General features: G+C 35.6%; 1 protein-coding gene across 1 annotated transcript; it reads right to left on the reverse strand.

Moving 5' to 3' along the window:
* Positions 1-669: 669 nt before the first annotated feature.
* LOC112052971 (uncharacterized) lies at positions 670-24,164 on the reverse strand. The gene is made up of 3 exons (XM_024092222.2): positions 23,699-24,164; positions 13,504-13,631; positions 670-2,608 (listed from the first exon to the last, which is right to left on the reverse strand). The coding sequence occupies exons 1-3, from the start codon at positions 24,147-24,149 to the stop codon at positions 2,423-2,425; spliced, it is 765 nt and encodes a 254-aa protein (XP_023947990.2). The 5' UTR covers positions 24,150-24,164; the 3' UTR covers positions 670-2,422.
* Positions 24,165-24,916: the final 752 nt, after the last annotated feature.

A 24,916-nucleotide genomic window follows, 5' to 3' on the forward strand; every position in this document is an offset into this window, starting at 1 on the left:
TTTCTAATTATTTATATAAATACGAAGGTTTTTCACAAAATCTCGAAAATCACTTACAAAGGTGTAGACGTACAAAGATGAAATTTGACAGGTAGGTAGGGTATAGTTAGTAGACGGCCGCTAAGAATGAATTTTGCAAGAGGGCTGTATTAAGGAGGTCTAAGAGCGGACTTCTACTAGTCGCAAGGAGGATATAGGCCTAATATAAAGTAGCAACTTCCAAAGACGGCGGTCTTGAAAATTCTGACGTTTGGTGTAGTCAGTCAGTACAACCAGAATTATAGCTTGGCAACTTCGTTCGTAACAATCCCGGGGCGTGTAGCGATGAATGAAAAACCGACGACTGATGCACCTCACTTCCTCGCACGCACGATTTCACACCCGCGCAGTCTTTCCTCCCGTCGCCCGCATATCAAGGGAGTGTTATAACGAACTTGCCTGACTATAGTGTAATGAACATGGGTGTGTTAAATTTATCGGTTGTCATAAATGAAAAAAATACTTATAAATATTTTGTTTATTAATTAGTCAATAAGTTAGGTAATAAATAAAATAAATAAGTTCTTAAGTACTAATACACTGAAATGTTTTTATAAAAAATACAAATGAAATTGTTCCAACATCAAGAACAATTATTATAATATTTATAAAATAACTTATTAAGTATAATTTAGAGTTAGTATATATGAGCAGGATAAAGTCAAGGATGTTTAACTGAAATATACAATTTTTACAAATAAAATTCTACAGTTTAGTTTGAGTATTACCTAATATAAGTTTTACCTACGTAGATATAACCTCGTCCTCCAATTCCGGAGGGTGTGGGTTCGAATCCGGTCCGGGGCATGCACCTCCAATGGGTTGATAATGATACCCCAACCATTTAGGGATAATAAGTTAATTTTAACAAAACCTTTACAGGTCGATAGACTTTTTTGATCAATTTAGATAATTTTAACTGTTAAATATTTGCCTGTTTTTGTTAGTTTAATTACACAATTAAAGCTTTTACCGTAAGATAATTATTATTTTTAAAAACAAAGAAAAAAAAAGTAGATAATTTATGGATTGAAGAAGTAGTGTTAAAAAATCTTAACATAAATATATCTGAAACTAACAGGTAATATATCATCACCGTATTCTATAGTAAACATTCAAATTTATTTTTAATTTTAAATTACTAACAAATTATCATTTTAACTCAACGAAGAGGAGGATATTAGATGTTTTGGCAAACCATGTTAACGTTTTTGATTTTATAATTAAGTAAAATTTTAAATAATATTTTATACAATAATAAACAATTACGGCAATATTGTATTAACTATTTTTGTAATATATTTTGTGAATTATTGTGGATTAAACTGCTTACAAATTATTTTACCACTCGCTCTTATAAACGCACAAGTCACGAAAAAACAAAAAATATTATTTTTTAAATACAAGGAGAAAATTTTTTGTATTCTCATAACACTTATTTACGTAGCTTATTCATAAGTTAATTAATTAAATAAATAAATAAGTTCAACACGATCAAATTTTTTTTTCAAGCCTTAGGCACAAAAACACAAATTGCGACTCTCATTTTTAAGCTTTAACTTAGTAGTTATAAAGGAAACTACTTAGATAAAAGCCAAAGAAGCTTGAGGAAATAGCTACCTTATACGATAAATTAATATTTACGCCGACCGGACGAAACTTGAACGCAACCTATGTCTCAATTATTATTATAGTCTTCAATTCCTACTCATAATAATTGTAACTTCCTATTTGTAGATGCCTGACCTTTTTTGGAACTATAAGAGCCTTTATTTCGTATAGTCGTGATCAATGTATTTAAATTTTCTCACGTTAGATTTCTTATATAACATGATCCCATTTGTGGGCTTCTTACTAGCTAGCTAACTTTTTAATGCTACTAATATTGTATTCATGAATCGTTTAGAAGAGTTCGATTATTTTGAGGCTTTGGACACAAAAAACACTGTCCCATTTATGGACTTTTGATATAACTATGTTTTTCTATAACTTGATATTATAATTCAAAATCATAAATCGTATAGTCAGATTCAGGCCTTGAGCGCAACAATTGGACGGAATTGTCCCATTTCTGGGCGACACTGTCCCATTTCTGGGCTTCCATGATAATGGGAGAGTAACATAATCGTAACTTATTCTACTCGTACCAATGCTTAGGATCATTAATCGTTCAGTGTCCATTTGAGGCCTTAAGCGTTTTGAATATCCCATTTCTGAGCTTCCGTACTGTTGATTAAATAGCTTATTTATTAAACTACTCTACCATTGCTGAGGATCATCAAACCTTCAGCATCTATTTGAGGCCTTGGGCGCAAATTTCAGCGTTTCGTTTTTATTTGTGGGTGTAGCATACTCTTGGGGATAGCTTTAACTTCGTTATCGATTAATGCTGTTTATGAGCAGCATAAGCGAGGTCGCTGCCGTATGATCGCTTGTCCCAACCACTGCTGCCTCCGCCGCCGCCGGATGACCACCCGTGGCTCTCATGACCACCACCACCACCGCCACCGCCATTCTTTTGAGCGATGATCTTCTTTAGCGCGATGATACCTGCTAGAAGGAGCGCGATCTGGAAACAAAATAAAAGTTTTGCTATAGTCAATATTTTTTTTTTATTGAGAAAGAATACAATATGGAACTTATGCTAACTTATCCTAATAACTATACAAATCATGCCCACGTGGAATGGTGGCAATACTGGCTGCATTTCCGCGCTGGACAGCCAGGCTGATCCTTTGCGCAAAAAATGAGCCAGCCCTTCTGTCACCAGTCGAGGCAACTAGAGTTCAACTAGTCAATATTCATTTTTTTCAATTAGGCCTAGTTACGAGCACTTTCGAAAGATCAGGTATTAATATTATATGATAAAAGTGAAAATTTTATATGATAAAAGTGATTAGTCGAAAATTTAAAATTAAATTTACGAGGGTTCCAAATGCGCCTTGGTCCGAGAAGAGCCCACAACAAAGTCAGCCAGGTTTTTTCTTTTTTAGTTGATCACCATTTAACAATAGGTGTATATGTAGCCAGTCATGTAATACATTTAATTTCCAAGCTTTATTGTCTTATATATTAATTAACACTATAATACGACTTTTCTATAAGCTTGCGTTTAATAAAAACTTTGAACTTAAAGATTATTATCAATTGAAACCCATAAATCAAATGATGATGGTGACAATGGTACTAACTATTTGAAATGAAAATTTTCAATTTAAAAGGTTGAAAATGACTTAGTAGAGGGTAAAATTAGCATCAAAAACTGTATTGAAAGTGTGATAGATGATTTTCTGTGCCGAAGTATTTATGTCTAAATAAAAAATATTTATTTTTAATTGACTAAATATCTATCTTATTGTTATTTTTCTCGTCTGAACCGCTAAATAAAGAATAAATACAAATATAGTATACCTTACGGCTTCAAAATTCAAAAATTCAAAATTCATTTATTTCAAGTAGTTTACAAGCACTTCAGTCAAACGTCAGTTGACTATTTGTAAAGATTCTACCACCGGTTCGCAAGGCAGATTCTGCCTGCCTGCTAGTGAAGAAACCTGCATCTGAGAATTTTCTAAATTCACTTCGTGTGTGAAGTCTACCAATGGGCCAGCGTGGTGGACTTAATAGTTCCACCTTACTAGCAATAGTCAAGGACAATAGTCTTGTCTTCTAGTCAAAATGAGGGGTTAGGCAGGTTAGGGAGAGGAGACTTGTGCTAAACAGTGAGCCGAATATGGGTTGATAATGAATAATAATGGATAGTTTCCAATAGAATAATATTTATGAACCCATATAAAATACGTACGGATTATGTCTGCAATCAGCCTATCACCCCTTTGGGTTTAAGCCTATTATGTAACTGCAGTGAAGCCCGCAGTATGCTAACATTGTACACCTATAAATATTTATTAGCTGCAGATAAATATTTTTAAGTAGGTCAAAATAAGTTACTATATAAACACCTATATAATAATATATTAGAGTTAAAGTTGGTGAGGTTTTAGGGGTTTATTACTAGATCTGCTAAACCGATTTTGAAAATTCTTTTACCGATAGAAAGATACATTATTTGTGAGTACCATAGACTATATTTTATCCCCGTGTTCACACGGAAACGAAAACCACGAGGGTAAAACCGCTGAGCATATGCTACTCGTAGTAAGGAATAAAGATTGTGTTATTGTCAAAGTTAAGGATTAATTTGACACCTACACCTACAGCTAGGACAAATATAAACGTACAAAGAGTGCTAAATTTTTTCTCTTTCTTATCTTACTAATATTATAAACGCGAAATTTTGTATGGATGTAAGTTTGCTTGGATGTTTGTTACTCTTTAACGCCGCTACTACTAAAGCGATTTGGCTGAAATTTAGAATGGAAATTGATTTTATTCTGTATTAAAAGATAGACTACTTTTCATCCCGGAAAAATCCATGGTTCCCGCAGGATTTGTGAAAAATTGAATACCATGCGGACGAAGTCGCGGGCGTCCGCTAGTAGCTTCATAGTCGGGTTAGAAAAAGAAAGAAGACGTAGGGACGGTTTCACTCGCGTAGTTCCCATTTCAGTGGGGATACGAAAATAAAAAACCTGTGACACTAACAAATAACGTAGTCTATTCGTAGAAGAATTTTCAAAATCGGTTTAGTAGATTCAAAGATACAACTTCACATCTCTAAAACATTTACCTCTTTATTATATTTACCTGTTTTAAATTATTTAATTTAACAAAACTAGAAATAGATTAAAATAATGTGGTCTTTATTTATTTTTAAATGAACTACTACTGTTAGTAAAACATAGTGTATTAAGATAGCTACTAGGTACGATTAGATCGCAATTTAAAGATTAGATTTGGCCAGTTACACGTGTTTTTTTTTATTAGGATATAACTAAATATAACAACACAATTAACAATCTTTTTAATCAAACAAAACACATAACATAAAAATGTTAAAAATATTTATTGGTTAGTACATTAAAAAACACAAAACACAATAGTTATAATACGAGTAGAACTATCACTGTCATACTTTTTCTGCGAAGTCTAATTAAATAAATTTATTTTCCTGTAGATTAATTAATTATCGATTGAAATAAATCTCGTTCGGCGTGAGTTTAATACAAGCCGCACGAGATTTACTTTAAACGACAAAAAATAATTTTCTCTTCTTTTTTCAATTTTTTCTTTTTTTTTTTACACAGATTTAAAATCGTATCAAAATGTAAACTTAGTTCAGCAGAGCGGATAGAACTGAAGTACTGCTGTGTGGAGTGTTGCCTATATCGGGAAACAGGTTTCCCCGTAACAGCATTACAATTAGTGTGATGTAATTCAGTGCAGTGTTTTGTTGTGTGGAAAACTATTTTCCCGAAATAACGTTTTTAAATCAACTTTTATAAAATTGTTTTTCTATTCCATTTGCATGTCCGTTGTTTTTTTTAAACTTCAGTTTTGAGGATTTTTTTTCTTATGTTTATAAATTATAGTTTCTTGTGTTATAAAAAATAAGGTTCGACATACGTAATTTACTATATTTTACGAGTTATTACGTGTTTCTATAATAATTTATTGAATTTTAAACATTTGATATAAATTTTAATATTAATGTATCAAATAATCGTGGAATATTATTATAATTATCATACAAAATCGAAAGAGTAAATACTTATTTATAAAATATAAAAAAATATTTGAGTTATTTTAACACAGTCAAATCTTTAATTACAAAAGTGCATGCCTTTTGGAATTAAATGAGATTAAGGCCATCATATTTGTAGATCATATAAATTTAATTGAAGTAAAAAAAGCATTACCAAATTATTATAGAGCAATTGAATTTGGAATAACTCAGTTATATAATTTAATATTTTTATATAAGTATTAATGATTTTACACATTATTTTTTTAACAAACATTAGTAAGTAGATTTTTTTCTAAATTCCAAAATCTAATAAAGCAAATGTATTTATTTTGTGCTAAGAAAATACCCTATTAAAGTTACTAAGTAACTATTATGGCAACATTACTCAACTCGAGTGAAACAGTAAATGGTCCATCGAAGGTCAACAATAATACCGGTGATGTTAGTAAATTCTTGTTTTTAACTTGCAACACAAGCAAATATAAACCATAAGTTAAATGTAACAAGACTGAAAATTAGTTGTTATCTTGTTGCTAAGGAAATAAAGTTTTGAATTCTCGCCGGTGTCAACGAACTTTGTGAGCAGGTTTTATACGAATTCGATAACATTATGTAATAAGAGTTTTGTAGGCCACTCTTTTCTGATACTGGGGTTTTATTCTTGGTTGATTGACGTTAAAATATGGCGATGCAGTTCGAAATTCGAAATAATTTGAAATCGATAGAAAGTTTTTGCCTCATACCCCTGATTACATAACTGGTTGGTCTAGTGGTTAGACTATGCAGCTTCGAGTTCGTGGACCTGGGTTTCCTAAATCAGGCTATGCGATATTATTGCTCCGTGGCGCAGTGATATGCGCGGCTGGGCCGATTGAGGTTTTCTTAATTGGTCCAGATCTGGTTGGTGGGAGGCTTCGGCCGTGGCTAGTTACCCCCTACCGACAAAGAAGTACCGCCAAGCGATTTGGCGTTCCGGTGCGATGTCGTGTAGAAACCGAAAGGGGTGCAGATTTTCATCCTCCTCCTGACAATTTGGCTCGCTTCTGTCTTAGATTGCCATTCAAGGGCTAACTTATAAAGAATTAAAAAAAAAATTACGACGATTAAGACGGCTTACTTTAACTACCAGGGTAGGGTAGAAAAAAAAGCTTTATTTTGAAAGGTTGAGGGTCTGGACCTTTGAAACCGGCTATCCAACGTCCAATCTTCGTAATTGGCTACTATAAGAATACTTTAACAACTCGTGTAAATGAAAGCTATTCATCCTACATACCTAAGCGAATGCAGTGTTTTCTCGTCTGTAAATCACGATTTTCCAAGTACGAGTAGATTATCATTTGCCATCACGTACAAAATGTGACCTCTCATGGATCAGAAGGTTGCAATTATGCTTAAATTGCAAACAACTTTTACTACTTTCTCTAGAGACATGACCTCTCTCAAAGGCAGAATAGGGGAGCTATATTAGGTATTTTAGTGGTCCACTACAGAGCCAGGCCTCTTTACTAATAGGAGAGGGGATATGTGGCCTTAGAATTAGAGGGTTGGCGGAGAAAAGCTGCAGAAAGCACGTCTTGGATAAAGATGGTGGTATGGATGGTGTAGTGGTTCTCATTGCATGACGAACGCAGAGCTACGTGGGTAATAGATGTTTGAACATCGCAGTGCAAAAACCGAAGACTTGACATCATAAACAAACTCAAGAAATCGGATGCCCAAGATTGGGCAACATGGGCAAGATTATACCAAAAATCATTTACGACTTTCATATATATGTATGCGCAGTGGATTTACAAGTCGGTCCTGGGTTTGTTTCCCGGCTGTGCCGATTGAGGTATTCTTAATTGGCCCAGGTCTGGCAAATCGCCGGAATGCTAAATCGCTTGGCGGCAAAGACGTACCGCCAAGCGATTTAGCATTCCGGTAAGATGCCGTGTCGTCGTTATCAACCCATATTCGGCTCAATGCTGAGCTCGAGTCTCCTCTCAGAATGAGAGGGGCTAGGCTAATAGTCCACGACGCTGGCCCAATGCGGATTGGCAGACTTTACACACGCAGAGAATTAAGAAAATTCACTGGTATGCAGGTTTCCTCACGATGTTTTCCTTCACCGTTTGAGACACGTGATATTGCATTTCTTAAAATGCACACAATGGATTCGAACCCACACCCTCCGGAATCGAAGGCAGAGGTCATATCCACTGGGCTATCACGGATCTCGTGATAGCCCAGTGGATATGACCGTGAAGATGAATGAAGATGTCGTGTACAAAACCGAAATTAATCCGCTTCCATCTTAGGTTGCATCATCACTTGACAGGTGACATTGTAGTCAAGGGCTAACTTGTAAAGAATAAAAAAAGAGCAGTGTAGACCACCCTCCAGCCAGATGGTCCGAAGAGATCAAGAAGTGGCTGGACGAGGAAGGTGGAGGATCGTGTATGGTAGCACTCTCTCGATAACTGACGATAACAGATGAAGAAATTGATATGAAAGTTTGCCTTTTAAAATTGGAAGGGTAAGAGTTTTCCACGCGGGCGAAGTCGCGGACATCTTCTAGTACAAAAATAAAAGGAGGATACTAATCACTTGGGCGCTGTTGTGAGCTAGTTTCCATACATTTTCTCAATTATGTATGCAACAATAATTCTCAGGCCGGTTCCTATTTCTTACCGCGTTGGAACTGTGTCGAGTTACAGGGAAATCAATGTCACGATTACATCTAAAACATCATTATGTATGTGGAACGATATGAACGGAATCGTAAGAAAATCGTTAGCATACTTGAGCGATTTGATATCTCTATGTTTTTTTTAAAGTGCCATTTGGTACAGTGCTTGGTCTATGTGGTTATGTATGACGAGTTTTTAATTTTTCTAGGAAATTTTCCGTAAATTAATTTATTTTATTAAGTAATTCTCAGTAGTTTGGTATGGTGATGTTACACCCCGTGCCTCGGAGAGCACGTCAAGCCGTCGGTCCCGATCTCTATCGTTGATCATCATCATCATCATCATCATCATCCGATAGAGACGTTAATGAGTTTAACATTTTCACCCTAAGCCTGCCAACTTAGGAAAGAAACTAATACATGTGCATGCATGTACAAAATAAACAAGAGAAAATTTCCTTTATTATCTCCTCGTATTTTTATTTTTCTTGTAGAGCCGTGATAGCCAAGTGGATATGACCTTTTCTTTCAATTTGAAGGACGTAAGTTCGTACCCGGTCAGAGGCATGTATGTACCTCCAACTTTTGAGTTATGTGTTTTTAAAAAATTATATCCCGTGTCTCAAACGATGAAGGAAAAACATCGTGAGGAAACATACCTACCTGAGAATTCTCTAACTTGTCTTAGTATGTGAAATCTGCTAATCAGTATTGGGCTAGCGTGGTGGACTATTAGCCTAATCCATCTCATACTGAGACTCGTGCAGAACAGTGAGCCGAATATGGGTTGTCAATGATGATTTTTATTTTTCATGAAAATCTGAGAGACGATAAATCAATCAAGCTAGGTTAAATTTTCAAAAAATACGTTTTTAGGCGCCATTAAATGTCAGTAAGTGTCAGAGTAAAATGTAAATTCGAACAACGCAAATCAAAATCTATGAATTTACCCATTTACTAAATTCCACGAAATTTTTTCAGGTAAGCTTTTATTTCTATCCCAAATGACTGGAGTATAATTATTTCTATTAATCCATCGCTTACTTATTTTATTTTTGCTACATATACAAATGATATTACTACAGGACGTACTTACATTTTATTATTGTTACATTCAAACTAAATGAATTATCGTGACCGAGAAGAACGAATTACCTACATTGTCAGTAGCGATAGCAAATAAAAATGACATTCTTTCAATAAATTCTTATCAATGGAACTAAACTTTGAACTAGTGAATTAGTACAACCCCAAAATGTTAAAATTCTCGTCACTGAAAGTCTTTAGTTAAGATAATAAAAAAAAAAACAATATTAACAGTACATTTATTTTAGCTGTCTACTACAGGTCCAGACCTTCATCGATATAGAATTATGGAGCTTAAACCCGCCACGCATAGCATAGGATGATACTGTTTTATTTTGTAACGTACACCACTATATCAGCTAGACTGTAATTACTATAAAACGCTATGTGGAATTAAAAAAATACGTGTAACTCGTCATTAATTTAAGATATTTACGGAAGACAGTTGATTTTGGTTGACAAACACATTCGTGTTTTAAAACTAAAAATTAGAACGATTTTTTTATATTATATGTTATTGAATTCAGTGATATACTGTATTGTTTAGTATTTTAGACTATCGTTATTCATATTAATTGATTATGAAACACGGCTAAAACTTACATGATATTTGGTCGGTTTATGCCCGACTAGTTTGGAACCCATACGGGGCCCTTAGTCATGAGCTGGTTCTTGCATCGCGGCACGATCCAAACTGGGCCTAAGGGCCCCGTATGGGTTCGAAACTAGTCGGGAAACTAGTTTTAAGAAATTAAAATCACATGTCTCAAACGCTGAAGGAAAATGTCGTGAGGAAACCTGCATACCAGAGAATTTTCTTAATTCACTGCGTGTGTGTAGTCTGCCAATCCGCATTGGGCCAGCGTGGTGGACTTTAATTGGCCTAATCCCTCTCATTCAGAGAGGAGACTCGAGCTCAGCAGTGAGTCGAATATGGGTCGATAACGAATAGTACCATAGTATGCACTTTTCAAAGCCCTGGTTGATCTTGGTGTCTTACTAAAAGGGATCCTGCCGTCGCTTACAGTTTGGACGTTCCAGCCGTTTTTCTGCCGGGTATCGGGTGAGTTTATTATTGGTAATAGCGGATTTCTATCAACTATAGGTGTATGACACACCCCCTGAACCAGTGAAATTATTATTCACTAGCTGACGCCGCCGCACGGTTTCACCCGAGTGTTTCCCGTGCCCGTATGAATACGGTAATAATATATTACCTATAGCCTACCTTGATAAATAGGCTATCTAACACTGAAAGAATTTTTCAAATCGGACAGGTAGTTCCTGAGATTAGCACGTTCAGTCAAACAAACAAACTCTTCAGCTTTATATTAATAGAATAGAATATGGTCTTTCGATTAAACAAACATTTCTGGTCGAACCCGGTAACTTTATAGTAAGTAATAAATAAATTTAAACTTCTGTGAGGTAAAATTTACGAAGAATATTACATACGTACTTAATCTAAGTTTTTTTTGCAAACGGTACTTTAGTGCGTTGCCTTTAAAACCACAATGTTGTGGCGAAGTAATGATTTTCTCACCTCGTCGTGTTAACGCCACTTTATCATTTCTTATATTGAAATAAAAAACATCTAAATAAATGTGTTAAGAAGTTTATAGTATTCAATTCTTGAAGCTGGCTGCATGTCTACTTAACTGTGTTTACTTTTCTCAACTATTTCTGTCTTTTGTGACTGTCAAAATATCTTTTTTTGGATGTACTGTTTAGAAGTTTTTTTACAATTGTAGACCTGAGCCTTATTTAAATCTACCAATCAAAAAACAAAACGCATTTTATTGATCACTTCCTATTTTACTACAATTTACAAAGTATTTTATTTGTTTATTTAAAAAAAAGTATATTTACAATCACAAAACTAAATGGAAACACAAAGTTGGCAAATGTTATTAAAACGCTGGAGGCGGGCAGCCCTATTACATCTTTACGTACCGCGCGGCTGTAGGTATTTATTTCAAAAATACGGCCGAGTTACTATACTGCTTATTATATCTACTGTGCCTAAAGATTCCAACAACAACCAACGATTTTATACTATTCTACAAAATCACCGCAATAAAATCCCAATTTAGCTACTCCACTGAGCTCACACATGCACAATTTTGTGTTTACTTACTTATTTATGCTGTGATAGTGTGATAGGATATGACCTCTGCCTCCGATCCGGAGGGTGTTGGTTTCGAATCCGGTCAGGGCCCTCCAACTTATTCAGTTGTGTGCATTTTTAGAAAATAAATATCACGTGTCTCAAAACGGTGAAGGAAAAACATCGCGAAGAAAACTGCATACCATTTTCATAATTCTCTTCGTGTGTGAAGTCTGCCAATCCGCATTGGGCCAGCGTGGTGGACTATTGGCCTAACCCCTCTCATTCTGAGAGGAGACTCGAGCTTACTGAGGCGAAAAAGGGTTGTAATGATGATGATAATGGCATATATATGCAGTTTTTACAGTTAACACACAACTCGGTATTGTAGACAATTCTTAGGTATAATGTGTTTAAATAACTTTCGTTGCTTACTATGCGACTAAATGAAATTAAGACAATTAGCCATCTGTGTTCGCATAAGTTCTACGCGTTAGTGACATATCTAATAGTAATTAAATCTTTGCCAACGAACTTCAAGTGTGACACTGAAATACGAAATCTCAAAACGTCCATAATCGTGACACAAATCGCTTAACTAGCACAATGATCTATATCTCATGTCATAAAGAAAAAACTTCCCACGTTGTGACAAAGGTAGTAAGAAGCGGTGCATCAATTGTATTCATGTGACAATTATATGACTAATTACACATTTTCGCTTGACGGTTGAATTCAGGGCAGACGATGTCAGCTTCCATATAAATAGGACAGTGGAAAACGTACGGAATCCAATTGTATGCTTATACGATTCACAAACAAAGAAAAGGCATAGAAAATACTACGATGTTAGATATAGATATGCTATATTAATTGCAGAATGACTTTAATATATACTACTTTATTTAGGTAACTAGGCTTTTACTCGTAAACGTAAAGAGGAAATTTGTTTTTATTATGTTATGCCGCACGTAAATAGAATATTTATTACATTTAATACAGATATCCCTTCTTTCTTTAAGAATAGACTCGTGCTCAACACTGAGCTGAATATGGGTTGCTAGTGATGGTTAGCTGCGGGTAATACTGAAAGTACTTGTAATACCAGTAAAGTTGCCCAAGTAACTTTTCCTGGAATTTTTGTTTTTCCTAACTTCCATATAAGAATGATAGGTAAATCTGTAAGCATCGTAGGGTCGACCACCAATCGAACCTCTTAATTATTTATTATCGCGTCAGAGAACGTGATTGGGATATTATTTATGACCCCGCACCTAACCAACCAGAATACCAGTAAAGAATACCAGTAAAGTTGCCCAAGTAACTTTTTCCTGGAATTTTTGTTTTTTCTAACTTCCATATAAGAATGATAGGTAAATCTGTAAGCATCGTAGGGTCGACCACCAATCGAACCTCTTAATTATTTATTATCGCGTCAGAGAACGTGATTGGGATATTATTTATGACGTTTCCCGGTTTGTAAGATTTTGCGGAAAATATTGTGGCCATAAAAGTTCACATGAGCACTAAGAAAAAGGTCATCTTCTTTGACTAATAACCTATAGACCCGCAACACCCAACAATTTTTCACTCCAAAAGTAAACCACTTCTGTGACCATGTGGGTAAGAGCTAAGCTAATTACTACGCACGCACACAAGCGTACTCATCGTAGCATAGCAATGCGTCGAGGGCTCCCATATCGGGGCACATAAAACGGTTAACGAATCCTGCGACTAAACACTATCTATTTGTTATAAATCTATGGTCATCTTACCACGTTCGCTGCGGCACTGATTTTTCTGTACTTTTCTCCGGTACGACGTTTTTTTGACCTCATACTAAAACTTTATCGGTACGAGGTCAATCGACCTCGTAACTTTTAAACTAGATGCACGAGGTCAATAGACCTCGTACTGCAGCGAATGTGTTAATAGGAAAGTCAGAAACAGTACCTTTGAAACAATTAAAGCCTTCCCAGCTAAGATGAAGAGGCCGGCGATAGCGAGCGGGATCATGGCGGCCATTTTGCCCGCGGCTCCCATCATCATCATGCCCATCATTTTCTTCATCTTCCCTCGACCTGGAATTACCATATACATCACAATTAAAACCGATATATATAAAAAAATCAAGCATAGCACTGAAGGCATTGCACATCGCAGCAATCACGAAGATTTTAGTTACATTACTTTGTTTACTATTTGATTTGGTCGCTAACTATTGGCCTCTTAAGAAGTCTCAGAGTCACACAGTGGTTAAAGCAACGAGCAATGGTTGGAGTATCTCTGCGTGATCGAATAAGAAATGAGGAGATCCGCAGAAGAACCAAAGTCACCGAAATAGCTTAACGAATCGTGAAGCTAAAGAGCCGATGGACGCTGGGGTCCTAAGGTGCTGAATGGAGACCCAGCACTAGAAAGCAGACCTCTCACAAGGTTGGCTGACGACATCATGCGAGTCGCAGAGATTCGCCGGATGCAGGCGGCTCAGAATCGTGATGTTTGGAAGTCACTACAAAAGGCCTATGTCCGGCAGTGGACGTCCATCAGTTAATGAAGTTAGGAAGAAGGTATTAGACTTAATATCTCAATAGTTAATAGGCTGTATATTTGACAGATCTGGGTTACGTCCCTATCAATGAGAAAATAATGGTTGAGCTAGAATATTTTAAAATATTTCTTCTTCACTTTTAGATTTATCCAAGGACCACAAGTAAGTAATGGTAGTTCATAGTATAGGGATCAAGTTTAAACTTAAGATCGACAAGCATCTATAAAAGTGCAGATTTACTCGCTGATAATGGACTTTTCCATTTTAAAATCGGCCATAGTTTCGGAGCCTATTTACACAAAGTAATTCTTAATAATATTAATGTAATTTATGCCGACAACTTAACTTGTCAGATTAATGTTAATTACATAAAATTAATGTAGCGTTAAATTAAAGTATGTACTAAAATGTTGGATTTTCTAAAAAATATGTGCAAAGTTTACACGCAAATTGGCAATTTATACATAATACAAGCGAATTACGTGTTAACATTTCTTGCTTTAAAATTATGTATTCTAAGTTTCTACAGCAAATAAAATAATTATGTAATAAGGAAGAAAAATCTTTTATATGAAACCGTAGAAAGACGTTTTTATAGAGAAAACACAGGAAACTTAACCTAACTTATCTTAATAACTAAACACACATGCCCACGTGGAATGGTGGCAAGAATACTGGCTTCATTTCCGCGTTGGACAGCCAGTATGATCCTTGGCGCAAAAAAATAGCCAAGGATCATCCTGGCTGTCTTTTATCACCAGTCGAGGCATCTAACCACGGTGAAATAATTCTATAACTTAAGTTGTTCAAAGACATCAAGAGAAGGTGTCAAAATATCGTAGTCAAGAATCTTTAATGCTTACAAAGTTCATCATCATCATCATCATCATATCAGCCGACGGACGTCCACTGCAGGACATAGGCCTTTTGTAGGGACTTCCAAACATCACGATACTGAGCCACCTGCATCCAGCGAATCCCTGCGACTCGCTTGATGTCGTCAGTTCACCTGGTGGGGGGTCGGCCAACACTGCGCATACTAGTGCGGGGTCGCCATTCCAGCACTTTGGGACCCCAACGTCCATCGGCTCTTCGCACTATGTGCCCCGCCCATTGCCACTTCAGCTTCGCAACTCGTTGAGCTATGTCGGTGACTTTGGTTCTTCTGCGGATCTCCTCATTTTACAAAGTTACGTAACATAAATTAAAAACGATATTAATTGATCTTTGTTATTTCTTTATAAATTGAATTGCCGTCTTTATTGACGATTGTTCAGAAATAATAGTAGTTTCACTTTTCCATTGGAAATATCAATGCTTCGAAAAACTTTTGTTTATGAATACATCGTTATGTTCTTATAAAAATAAAATTGAAGTGTCTGTCTGTGATTATAAAATACCAAAATATGTTTTATCAAGTGCTGAACGGCTATTTTCTGACGATGATTTGAATAACTGGCAAATGCGAGTTTCGAATTCATAGCTATCTTTCTCATTCTGTAATATCGTTTTAAAAAGAGAGAGATAGAGACGATTGTCGCACTTGCGAGTTATAAAGCTTATGCTTGAAATTTTAATGTCTATACGTATGGGCTACTCTCTGAAACGCTGTACCGATTTTAATGGAAGAAACATATTTCATTCCACGTTTTAATTAATATTAATATCTAGCGGATGCCCGTGACTTCGTCCGCGTGGAATTCAGTTTTTCTCAAATCCACGGGACCTACATTTTTTCGGAAAAAAAGAAGCCGAATAGAATAAGAAGTTAATACAGAGTAAAATGTATTTCCATTTAAATTTTAAAGCAAAGCGTAAAGGAGGAACAAACATACACATTTACACACAAACTTTCACCATTAGTGAGATGTCAAATTCCAGGATTCCTTTAGGATCGGGACTTACGTGGGAAAATCCACGTTTTCACTAATGAGTAGGTACTACACAGAGAGATATAATCAATCATATTTGTATAATGTATGGTTATTTCATATGTATTGTATGGTATTGATTGAATTTAAAATAAATAAATGTACGACAACATCACGCGGACAATGTCACGGGTGTCAGCTAGCTTTCAATAAATAAAACTGCTAACTTTAATCATGAATGTGGTCAAGGAATTGAAAGTTATTGATTCGTAAAATGTATTATATCTCTCTATTATATTTGTAATGCTTTCACTATCTTAATATTTTCGACAACTCAATGATTGTACTTATAAATATTATGACAATTTGAAGTGCTAATGTGCTTATGATTATTATTTTTTATCGCTTAAACGTGATAGTCGACAAGTTTTGTGGTCAAGTACTATTAATGTCAGTCAGAGGTCTAACCCTCATTCGCACGAGAGTTTTTTAAAGAACGTTTAAAAAAACGTTCAAATATAGTATGAAGTTAAATGAAAATCCATTTCCAACGCCCATAATTTTAAAAATGCAACACCGAGCGAAAAAAAGCGTCGCATTTTAAAACACTGTCATGTGAATGCATTTGTTGTATTTGAACGCTTTTTTAACGTCCGTTAAAAAAACTCTCGTGCGAATGAGAAAACAGCTTGTTGAACTTCGTACCGTCTCAAGCGAAACGAACAGCCCGATGTCCGTTTTCATCCAAAGCTTTTTACCAGATTAGATTCTTCTATTTGAAGATTTCCTATTTTTTTGTAATTTTTGTGTAGAAGAGAGAAAAACTGCGAGCAGATTTTCCGAGAACATTAGACAAAAAAATACTCCATCTTATTTATTTAGTTTTTGTAAACAGTTTTTTAAACATTTTAAAACATATGACGCCATTTTTATTGATTAATATTAAAAATTATTTTTGTTTCGTGTCGCACTGACTCGACCGTGTATTCGTTTTTGAATTTTGTATTTGGAGCGGCTACGACACCGTCGCGTTCCATCTGCCTATTATTCTTAATCTGTGGCTTTCTATAAAGCTTGCAGAACAATACACTTTACATTAAAAAGGGGTTATAAAGATTCACATTATTATTAGAAATCGGTCCACTTGCGAATAAACGGACAGACCAGTTGATGGACAAGTAATGACGAGTAATATAACGGATCATCAAGTTGGAATCACAAAGCGTTTGCAGTTTCACCGGCGGTGACAATGTGTTTTATAAACGCTAAGGTATTAGAATTTACACTAATGTTTTTTTTTTTGTCATTATATATTTATGAAAGAATAGCATGTCTGCCTACATGCTATTTAGTAGGCCAACTGACCGCTATATACGACTCATTATCAACCCATATTCGGCTCACTGCTGAGCTCAAGTCTCCTCTCAGAATGAGAGGGGTTAGACCAGACCACCACGCTGGCTTAATGCGGATTGGCAGACTACACACGAGAGAATTAAGAAAATTCGCTGGTATGCAGGTTTCCTCACGATTCCTTCACCGTTAGAGATAAGTGATATTTAATTTCTTAAAATGCACACAACTGAAAAGTTGGAGGTGCATGCCCCGGACCGGATTCGAACCCACACCCTCGGGAATCGGTTTCAAAGGTCATATCCACTGGGCTATCACGCCTAATACAACTCAAGCTGACTAAATTAGGCGGATTTATAAGACGAGGGGTGTTCGATTCCCGGCTGAGCCGATTGAGGTTTTCTTAATTGGTCCAGGTCTGGCTGGTGGGTGGCTTCGGCCGTGGCTAGTTATCACCCTACCGACAAAGACGTACCGCCTAGCGATTTACCATTACAATGTCGTGTAGAAACCGAAATGCGTGTGGGTTTCATTATACGCTTAACAAGTAAGCTTCCATCTTAGATTACATGTTCACTTACCATCAGATGAGATTGCAGTCAAGGGCTAATTTGTAAAGAATGGAAAAAAAATTAGATTAGCATGAAGCTATAGCAGCGCTTTTTTAGTTGGAGCTTTCAAATTGAGAGCATTTTTGAAAACACCACAGTAGAATCTCCAAGGTTACTGGGCGAGAACAGAAGTTCTTGCAAAGTTGAACTAGAGATCTACTTACTGTCAGATATGCTATCTGTCTGGTCCGTCAACAAAACGCTGTTTTATTAAGCGCGTCTCTTATATTCGGACTTCGGATTAGAGAAATATTGGAATTGAAACCAATGGGGTGTGAAAGATCTGCTAGCTTGTTCACTATTTTGGTCTATTATTATCAACATATTACAAAAAAATATGAAATCAATTGACCTAATATCATCAACATACTGTATGATATCCACCATTAAGCACCGGATGACATTTGTTACAGAGAATCTCAATTTCGTATATGTCAACTAGCATACGTCAAAGATAAGGGTACTAGGTACGTCTATGAGACGTCAAAAATAAGGGTTTTAAGACGTCAAAAAAAAAAAAAAAATATATATATATATATATATATATATATATATATATATATATATATATATATATATATATATATATATACTTGTATAGACATACAAGTTGTTTGACTGTTTTCAAAAGGGCTTTTCCCTTAAAATTATCGTAATTACCTCTGTTCCCGTTCTTTGGTGGTAATTTCCATGCATTTTAATATTTGAAATCGTGTTTAATTAAACGCGAATTAAATAAAACTAATTAACAGATGTAAGAAATTGAAACACAGCAATTACATTACCATATTCTATGTACATCGTACGAGTAGATTTTAATCTGTACATTTAGAATTACTAAGAGATTTTAGTTTACGGATAATTATTTAGCGAAATTTCAAGTGGATTAAAAACAATAGAATATAAAATCAGTAATTTTAGTTTTAACCGATTTCCAAAAAGAAGTATATTTGAAAGATAGAGCTTTTAGTGTGTAAAACTGAAATAACGTGCTTTAACGATATTAACCTTAGTACATACAAAAATACCCGCTCTGTCGTCTTAATTATGGAATGTTCTATTGCCCGGCAATAACTTTGGGATAGAACTCCTTCGGTTATGTACTAATGCCTGACAATATCTTTGTGATAGACCTCTTTTGGTAATGTGCTATTGCCTGACAATAACTTTGTGATAGATCTCCTTCGGGAATGTACTATTGCCTGATAATAACTTTGTGATATACCTTCTTCGGGAATGTACTATTGCCTGACAGTAACTTGTGATAGACCTCCTTTGGTAATGTGCTATTACCTGACAATAACTTTGTGACAAACCTCCTTCGGGAATGTACTATTTACTGACAATAATTTTGTGATAAACCTCCATCAGGAATGTACTATTTGCTGACAATAATTTTGTGATAAACCTCCATCAGGAATGTACTATTTGCTGACAATAATTTTGTGATAAACCTCCATCAGGAATGTACTATTTGCTGACAATAATTTTGTGATAAACCTCCATCAGGAATGTACTATTTGCTGACAATAATTTTGTGATAAACCTCCATCAGGAATGTACTATTTGCTGACAATAATTTTGTGATAAACCTCCATCAGGAATGTACTATTTACTGACAATAATTTTGTGATAAACCTCCATCAGAAATGTACTATTTGCTGACAATAATTTTGTTATAAACCTCCATCAGGAATGTACTATTTGCTGGCAATAATTTTGTGATAGACATCCTTCGGGAATAATACTAAAGCCTGACAATAACTTTGTGATAGTCTTCCTTCGATAATGTACCATTGCCTGACAATAACAAAGCTACCTTGTAAGAGGCACATTTTATTCTTTCCCTGCCTCTGACGGTTTTTACACGCATCGTACTGGAACGTTAAATCGCTAAGCAGTACATCTTTGCCGGTAGGGTGGAAAGTAGCGACTGCCTATTACTAGATCAGACCTGAGCCAATTAAGAAATTATAAAATACTAAACTGACCCTGAGATATGAATCGAACCCAGGACTTCTTTGTTAAGAACCACAGCATTACCAACTGCACCAGAGAAATATATTTCGTTCTTCATGCTATATCGTTGTGGGAGAGTTTTGCCCCTTAACCCTGGGTGACACTATACCACTCACTGTTCTCTGCTCACTGTTCTTATTGTTTAGCACGAGTCTTCTTTCAGAATGAGAGGGTTTAGGAGAATAGTTCACTACTCTGGCCCAATGCTGATTGGCAAACTTCACATACAAAGAGAATTCATATTCAATACAAAAATATCTGTTATGCAGATTTCCTTACGATACTTTTTCTTCACTGTTTGAGACATGTGATTATTATTAAATTTCATAAAATGCACATAACTGAAAATTCTCAATCGAAGGCAGGGGTCATATCCACTGGACTATCATGTCCTCTATTATGTGTTTACCTTAAACAAATGATCAGAAAATACTGATGATCAAAGGGTGTTTCTGTAGTGTCTATAAAAACGTATAAATTCTACTGAATTATAATATTAGTCACGCTATCTGTCTTTCACGCGTTTTACGCAAATGCGTAGGTAATCTTGTTTGTACGTAATCTTGGTTATGATCGGTGAATAATTTAATTACTCGCAATTATTGATGAAAACTTCCGATTACGAGGAAACACGTATTGAGCCAGCTATTTCTACTTACTAAATTATTACCTAAGAGTCAATTACACGATATTTAGTATCAATACGTATTTAGGAATCTGGTGATGTTACATTCGAGCCAGTGAGAGCAATAAGAGCTCAGTGGATATACCTCTGCCTTCGATTCTGAGGGTGTAGATTCGAATCCGGTCCCCGGCGTGCACCTCTAACCTTTCAGTTATGTGTTTTTTAAGAAATTAAATATCTCGTGTCACAAACGGTGAAGGAAAAAACATCGCTTATGTTTCCGCACGATGTTTTTCCTTGCCTTGCATGCCTGAGAATTTTCTTGATTATCTACTTGTGTGACGTCTGTCCGCTTTGAGCCAGTGTGGTGGATTATTAGCCTAGCCCCTGTCATTCTGAAAGGAGACTCGTGCTAAACAGTGAGACGAATATGAGGATAGCTATGATGATGACATTCGAGCCTTGCATACACATAAATCATTAGTCGCGTTCCCAAGACCATCAATACACGTTATAGTAAAAAAAAACACGATCTGTCATCATCATTATCAGCCGATGGACGTCCACTGCTGAACGTAGAACTCTTTTATGGACTTTCAACGAACTCAGTCTTAAGCCGCCGGCATCCAGCGGCTCCCTGCAAAAGCTAGACGTCGGTTCATCTAGCGGGTGGTGGACCATCATTGTGCTTTCTGGTGCGGGATCCCAACGTATATAGGCTGTTCGAACTATGTGCTTTGCCCATTGTCACGTCTACTTCAGGGGGCAGTAGCGAGCAATTAAAAGTAAGCTGTTAATGGTGATGATGAAGAATTAAAAAAACAAATAATTCATTGTTAGGGTATTTATTTTACGGATACTTGCCCATTGAAGAGTTTTGTAATATATCTATTGAAGCAAATTCGCGATTTCCCTTCATAAGTAAATCTTAAGCTCGCCTCAAGCTAACTCAAGCCTCGTTAACTTCGTTCGTACCGTGGTAGTTTCAATAGCGGTATCAAATGTACATAGATGAAGAGCCAGTGACTGCCAGACATTCGTTATTTTATTAATGCTGAAAGTTTATCCTAGCTCTTACTATAGGTAATTACGGTAGCTAACTATCAAGTTTGGACTGTGATGCTTAGTAAACTTAAGAAGGTAGCAAGCAGGTTTCAAGGGTCCAATACACAATTTTCAAAGTGTAATTTTTTTATATTTTCCTTGGCATAATATGAGAAATTATATCCCTTTTCGCTAGTTAGACTTCATGGCAACCCTTCGAAGATATCCTTAAAGTTTAATCTTAAATAGTGATTTTCAAAGAGTCGCCGCAAAGATAAGTGACTAATGGGGATATAAAATGAATAAATAAAAGCTTTTATGCTATACTGTACAATTTTGACTTATAATCCAACATAAAAAGAAATAATTTGACTACGTACATGTCACCTATATAGTGATATACTGTTTGTGAAAATGGTCTCCTTTTCTGACGGTCATTCTGTCTTTTGGTCCGTCTTTTGTTTTCCAATCTATAATTATGTGCACACTTTAAAAATGCCATTTAAAATTTTATGAACCGCTTCTTATCTACCTATCATTATCATCATTATCAACCCATATTCGGCTCACTGCTGAGCTAGAGTCTCCTCTCAGAATGAGAAGGGTTAGGCCATTAGTCCACCACGCTGGCCCATATTATCTATGCCGAGAAAAATATCAAAAATCTTTATAATTTGACGGTTGAGGGTCCTGAACCTTGAAATCAGCTACCTCCTAAAGTAACCACGTTCCAAACTCCATAATTAGCTTAAAACCGTACTTACGCTAAGAGCATGAGTTGACAAACTTTCAGCTGTTAAAATGACGAATGTCTGGCGGTCGCTAGCTCTTAGTCTAATAGGTTCAGTCCCTTCCCTAAGAGAAAGTACAGTTAACACAGGACTATGTTAAAAGGTTAGTGGTGGAAAGCTGGCTTAATCTTAGATTCTATAATTCATACTTAATGGTCTTCGAGATACAGTTTCCAAGACGAGAAGTTATTATTTGCCATCTTATGAACGAGATTGAATTATTGTGGAGTAAGTTTTAATTGAATTACTTTTTACTGAATGTAATACTTGCTTAATTGGCATAGTTTAGAACATAATCAGAACTTTTTTTCATGACCGCGATCTCATTTGATGATAAGTGATGATAACTAAGAAGTTATTAGTGCTAAGGTCGCGTTTTGCCTGTAAAATCATTGTCTTCTTTTGTTATTTTTCTTATTTGTGCAATAAATAAATAAAATGAAATAAATAGAAGATGTACGGTTTTTTAACGTATCTGACTAGCTTTTTCATTGTATCAGAAAAATGCCTCAAAATGTTGTGTCTTAGTAAATTGCTTTTTGTAGTAAAATAAACAAACAAACACTAAATCACCTGACAGTACAAGTTTGCCCATAGTACACATCTGAATACTACTAATCCCGGGATTCGAACCAAGGACATTTCTTGTGAATATAAACTTTTCCTGTCATTTCAGTTTTAGCTTGAAAGTGATATGTTTAAGAAGTACCCACGTGCTTTGAAAAACACGAGGAACTATTATTATACGTAATTAATTTAATCTTAATTACTCTGATTTTAAACCTAATAATCTCACCAGCATCTATAGAAGTAACAGGGAGGGTCTATACTTTATCTATAACAGGAAACCAGTGTATCGGTTATATAATATAAATGTTTTATTTATTCATCCATTAATATTAAACAAAAGACAAATTAATAATTAAATGTTTATAAATTATTTTCATATAATAAAAACATATTCAGCACGCATTTCCTGAAGGTTCTGAAAAAAGTTGTTAATTTACTGAAAATTAACTTACTACATAATTTCGTGGAGCAAATAATTACGAACAATCAGTCAGTAAGTGATTCTTTTCTAACTTAATATATAAGTGCGAAATGTCATTCATCACGAAATCTCGAAAACAGATTGATGTTCAAAGCTGAAATTGGGCAGGGAGGTAGTTTATTGTTAGTAGGTATCCACTAAGAACGGATTTTGCAATAGGGCCGGATTAAAGAGGAGGATGAAGTAGCGGGAGTCCGCTAGTAATAATGTATGTAAGATGAAATAGTCTTACCTTCTTCAACCCCTTTGTTGAGCTCATCTCCGGACATCCTTGGCAACGATAGCTGGACTGTCCTCGAGTTGGCGAAGGCAGCTACTCTGTCCCACAGCATCTCTGATAAGATCTCATCCTTGCTGTCCAGATTCCTTGGTAAACTCGCTTCGATATCATTCTCACTAACTGGAACCACCTCAACGTCCGATGTCTTGACTATATCCACTCCATCGACCAGTGGTATCGCCTCCATACGAGCCGCTCTATCGAAAAACAGTATCGCCTTCTTCTTCAGACACGGAAAAATCCCATCAGATCGCTGGCAATCCTCATATATCCTCATCACGTATTTCATACCCAAATCATCCTTTGCATTCACCACTACTACTAAAAGAACTAAGGGTATGTACTTCAACATTTTATTTGGGTAGATGTTCACGGGATGGTTTGATAAAAAAGACTGTTCCATACTTTGAAGCAACCGCGTATTTATAGGCTATGTACACTACAAATGAATTGTGCCTCTGAGATCGGGGCTACGCTCACCGAGGGTGCTATCATATATGAGGACTTCAAATGGTGAATACGTATCTAACGCTCGTTGAAAGTATGAAAGCGTGATGTTGCCGGTCGATGTGCGAGCGGTCTCGTAGTCGTTTGTGAGCGTGTAGCGAAATGGAAAATTATTGTGCCAGTCTTGGTAGGTCGTGGTTAGATGTTGGAATAGGTGTACGCAGATGTGGTAATTTTAGACTTGAAAAATATTATAATTGTTAACTTCCAGACCGTAATATATTACCTTCATCATCATGAAGTAAAGGTCATATGGGAATTAATAGTAGAAGGACAATTTGTGACAGCGTTTTAATTTTAAGTTTTCGAATAATTATTATCACCATTATCTTAAGTTTAATATTATTACCTGACGTTTCAAAAGAGCTTGTAAAGTAAGCCTATTTGAAATAAATGAATTTTGACTTTGATTTGGATATGCTACGCTTATTTAGCAGCATATTATCGCTTTCAGAAGGTAACGCTTAAACTTACCAGTACTAATATCGAGAGATATACCTACAACGTGTTTCTAGAATGCTCTTTAAAGTTAAAGGAAGTGGATTTCCACTGAAAAATATGCCTATTTCCTTGTTTCGTTAACTATGTTACTATTAAATAGTTATCCAAAGATTTTCAATTTTATTTATTGATGATAATTGTGATGAATAAAAATAATTTGTC

The sequence above is a fragment of the Bicyclus anynana genome, chromosome 24 (genome assembly GCF_947172395.1).
Source record: "Bicyclus anynana chromosome 24, ilBicAnyn1.1, whole genome shotgun sequence".
In the NCBI taxonomy this organism is placed as follows: domain Eukaryota; kingdom Metazoa; phylum Arthropoda; class Insecta; order Lepidoptera; family Nymphalidae; genus Bicyclus; species Bicyclus anynana.

Excerpts from the sequence above, each read along its gene's own strand:
- LOC112052971 (XM_024092222.2), bottom strand. The coding sequence starts at position 24,149 with ATGGAACAGTCTTTTTTATCAAACCATCCCGTGAACATCTACCCAAAT. Across the intron at positions 13,632-23,698 it reads CAACAAAGGGGTTGAAGAAG|GTCGAGGGAAGATGAAGAAA; the intron begins GTAAGACTATTT and ends TGGTAATTCCAG. Across the intron at positions 2,609-13,503 it reads AGGCTTTAATTGTTTCAAAG|ATCGCGCTCCTTCTAGCAGG; the intron begins GTACTGTTTCTG and ends TTTTGTTTCCAG.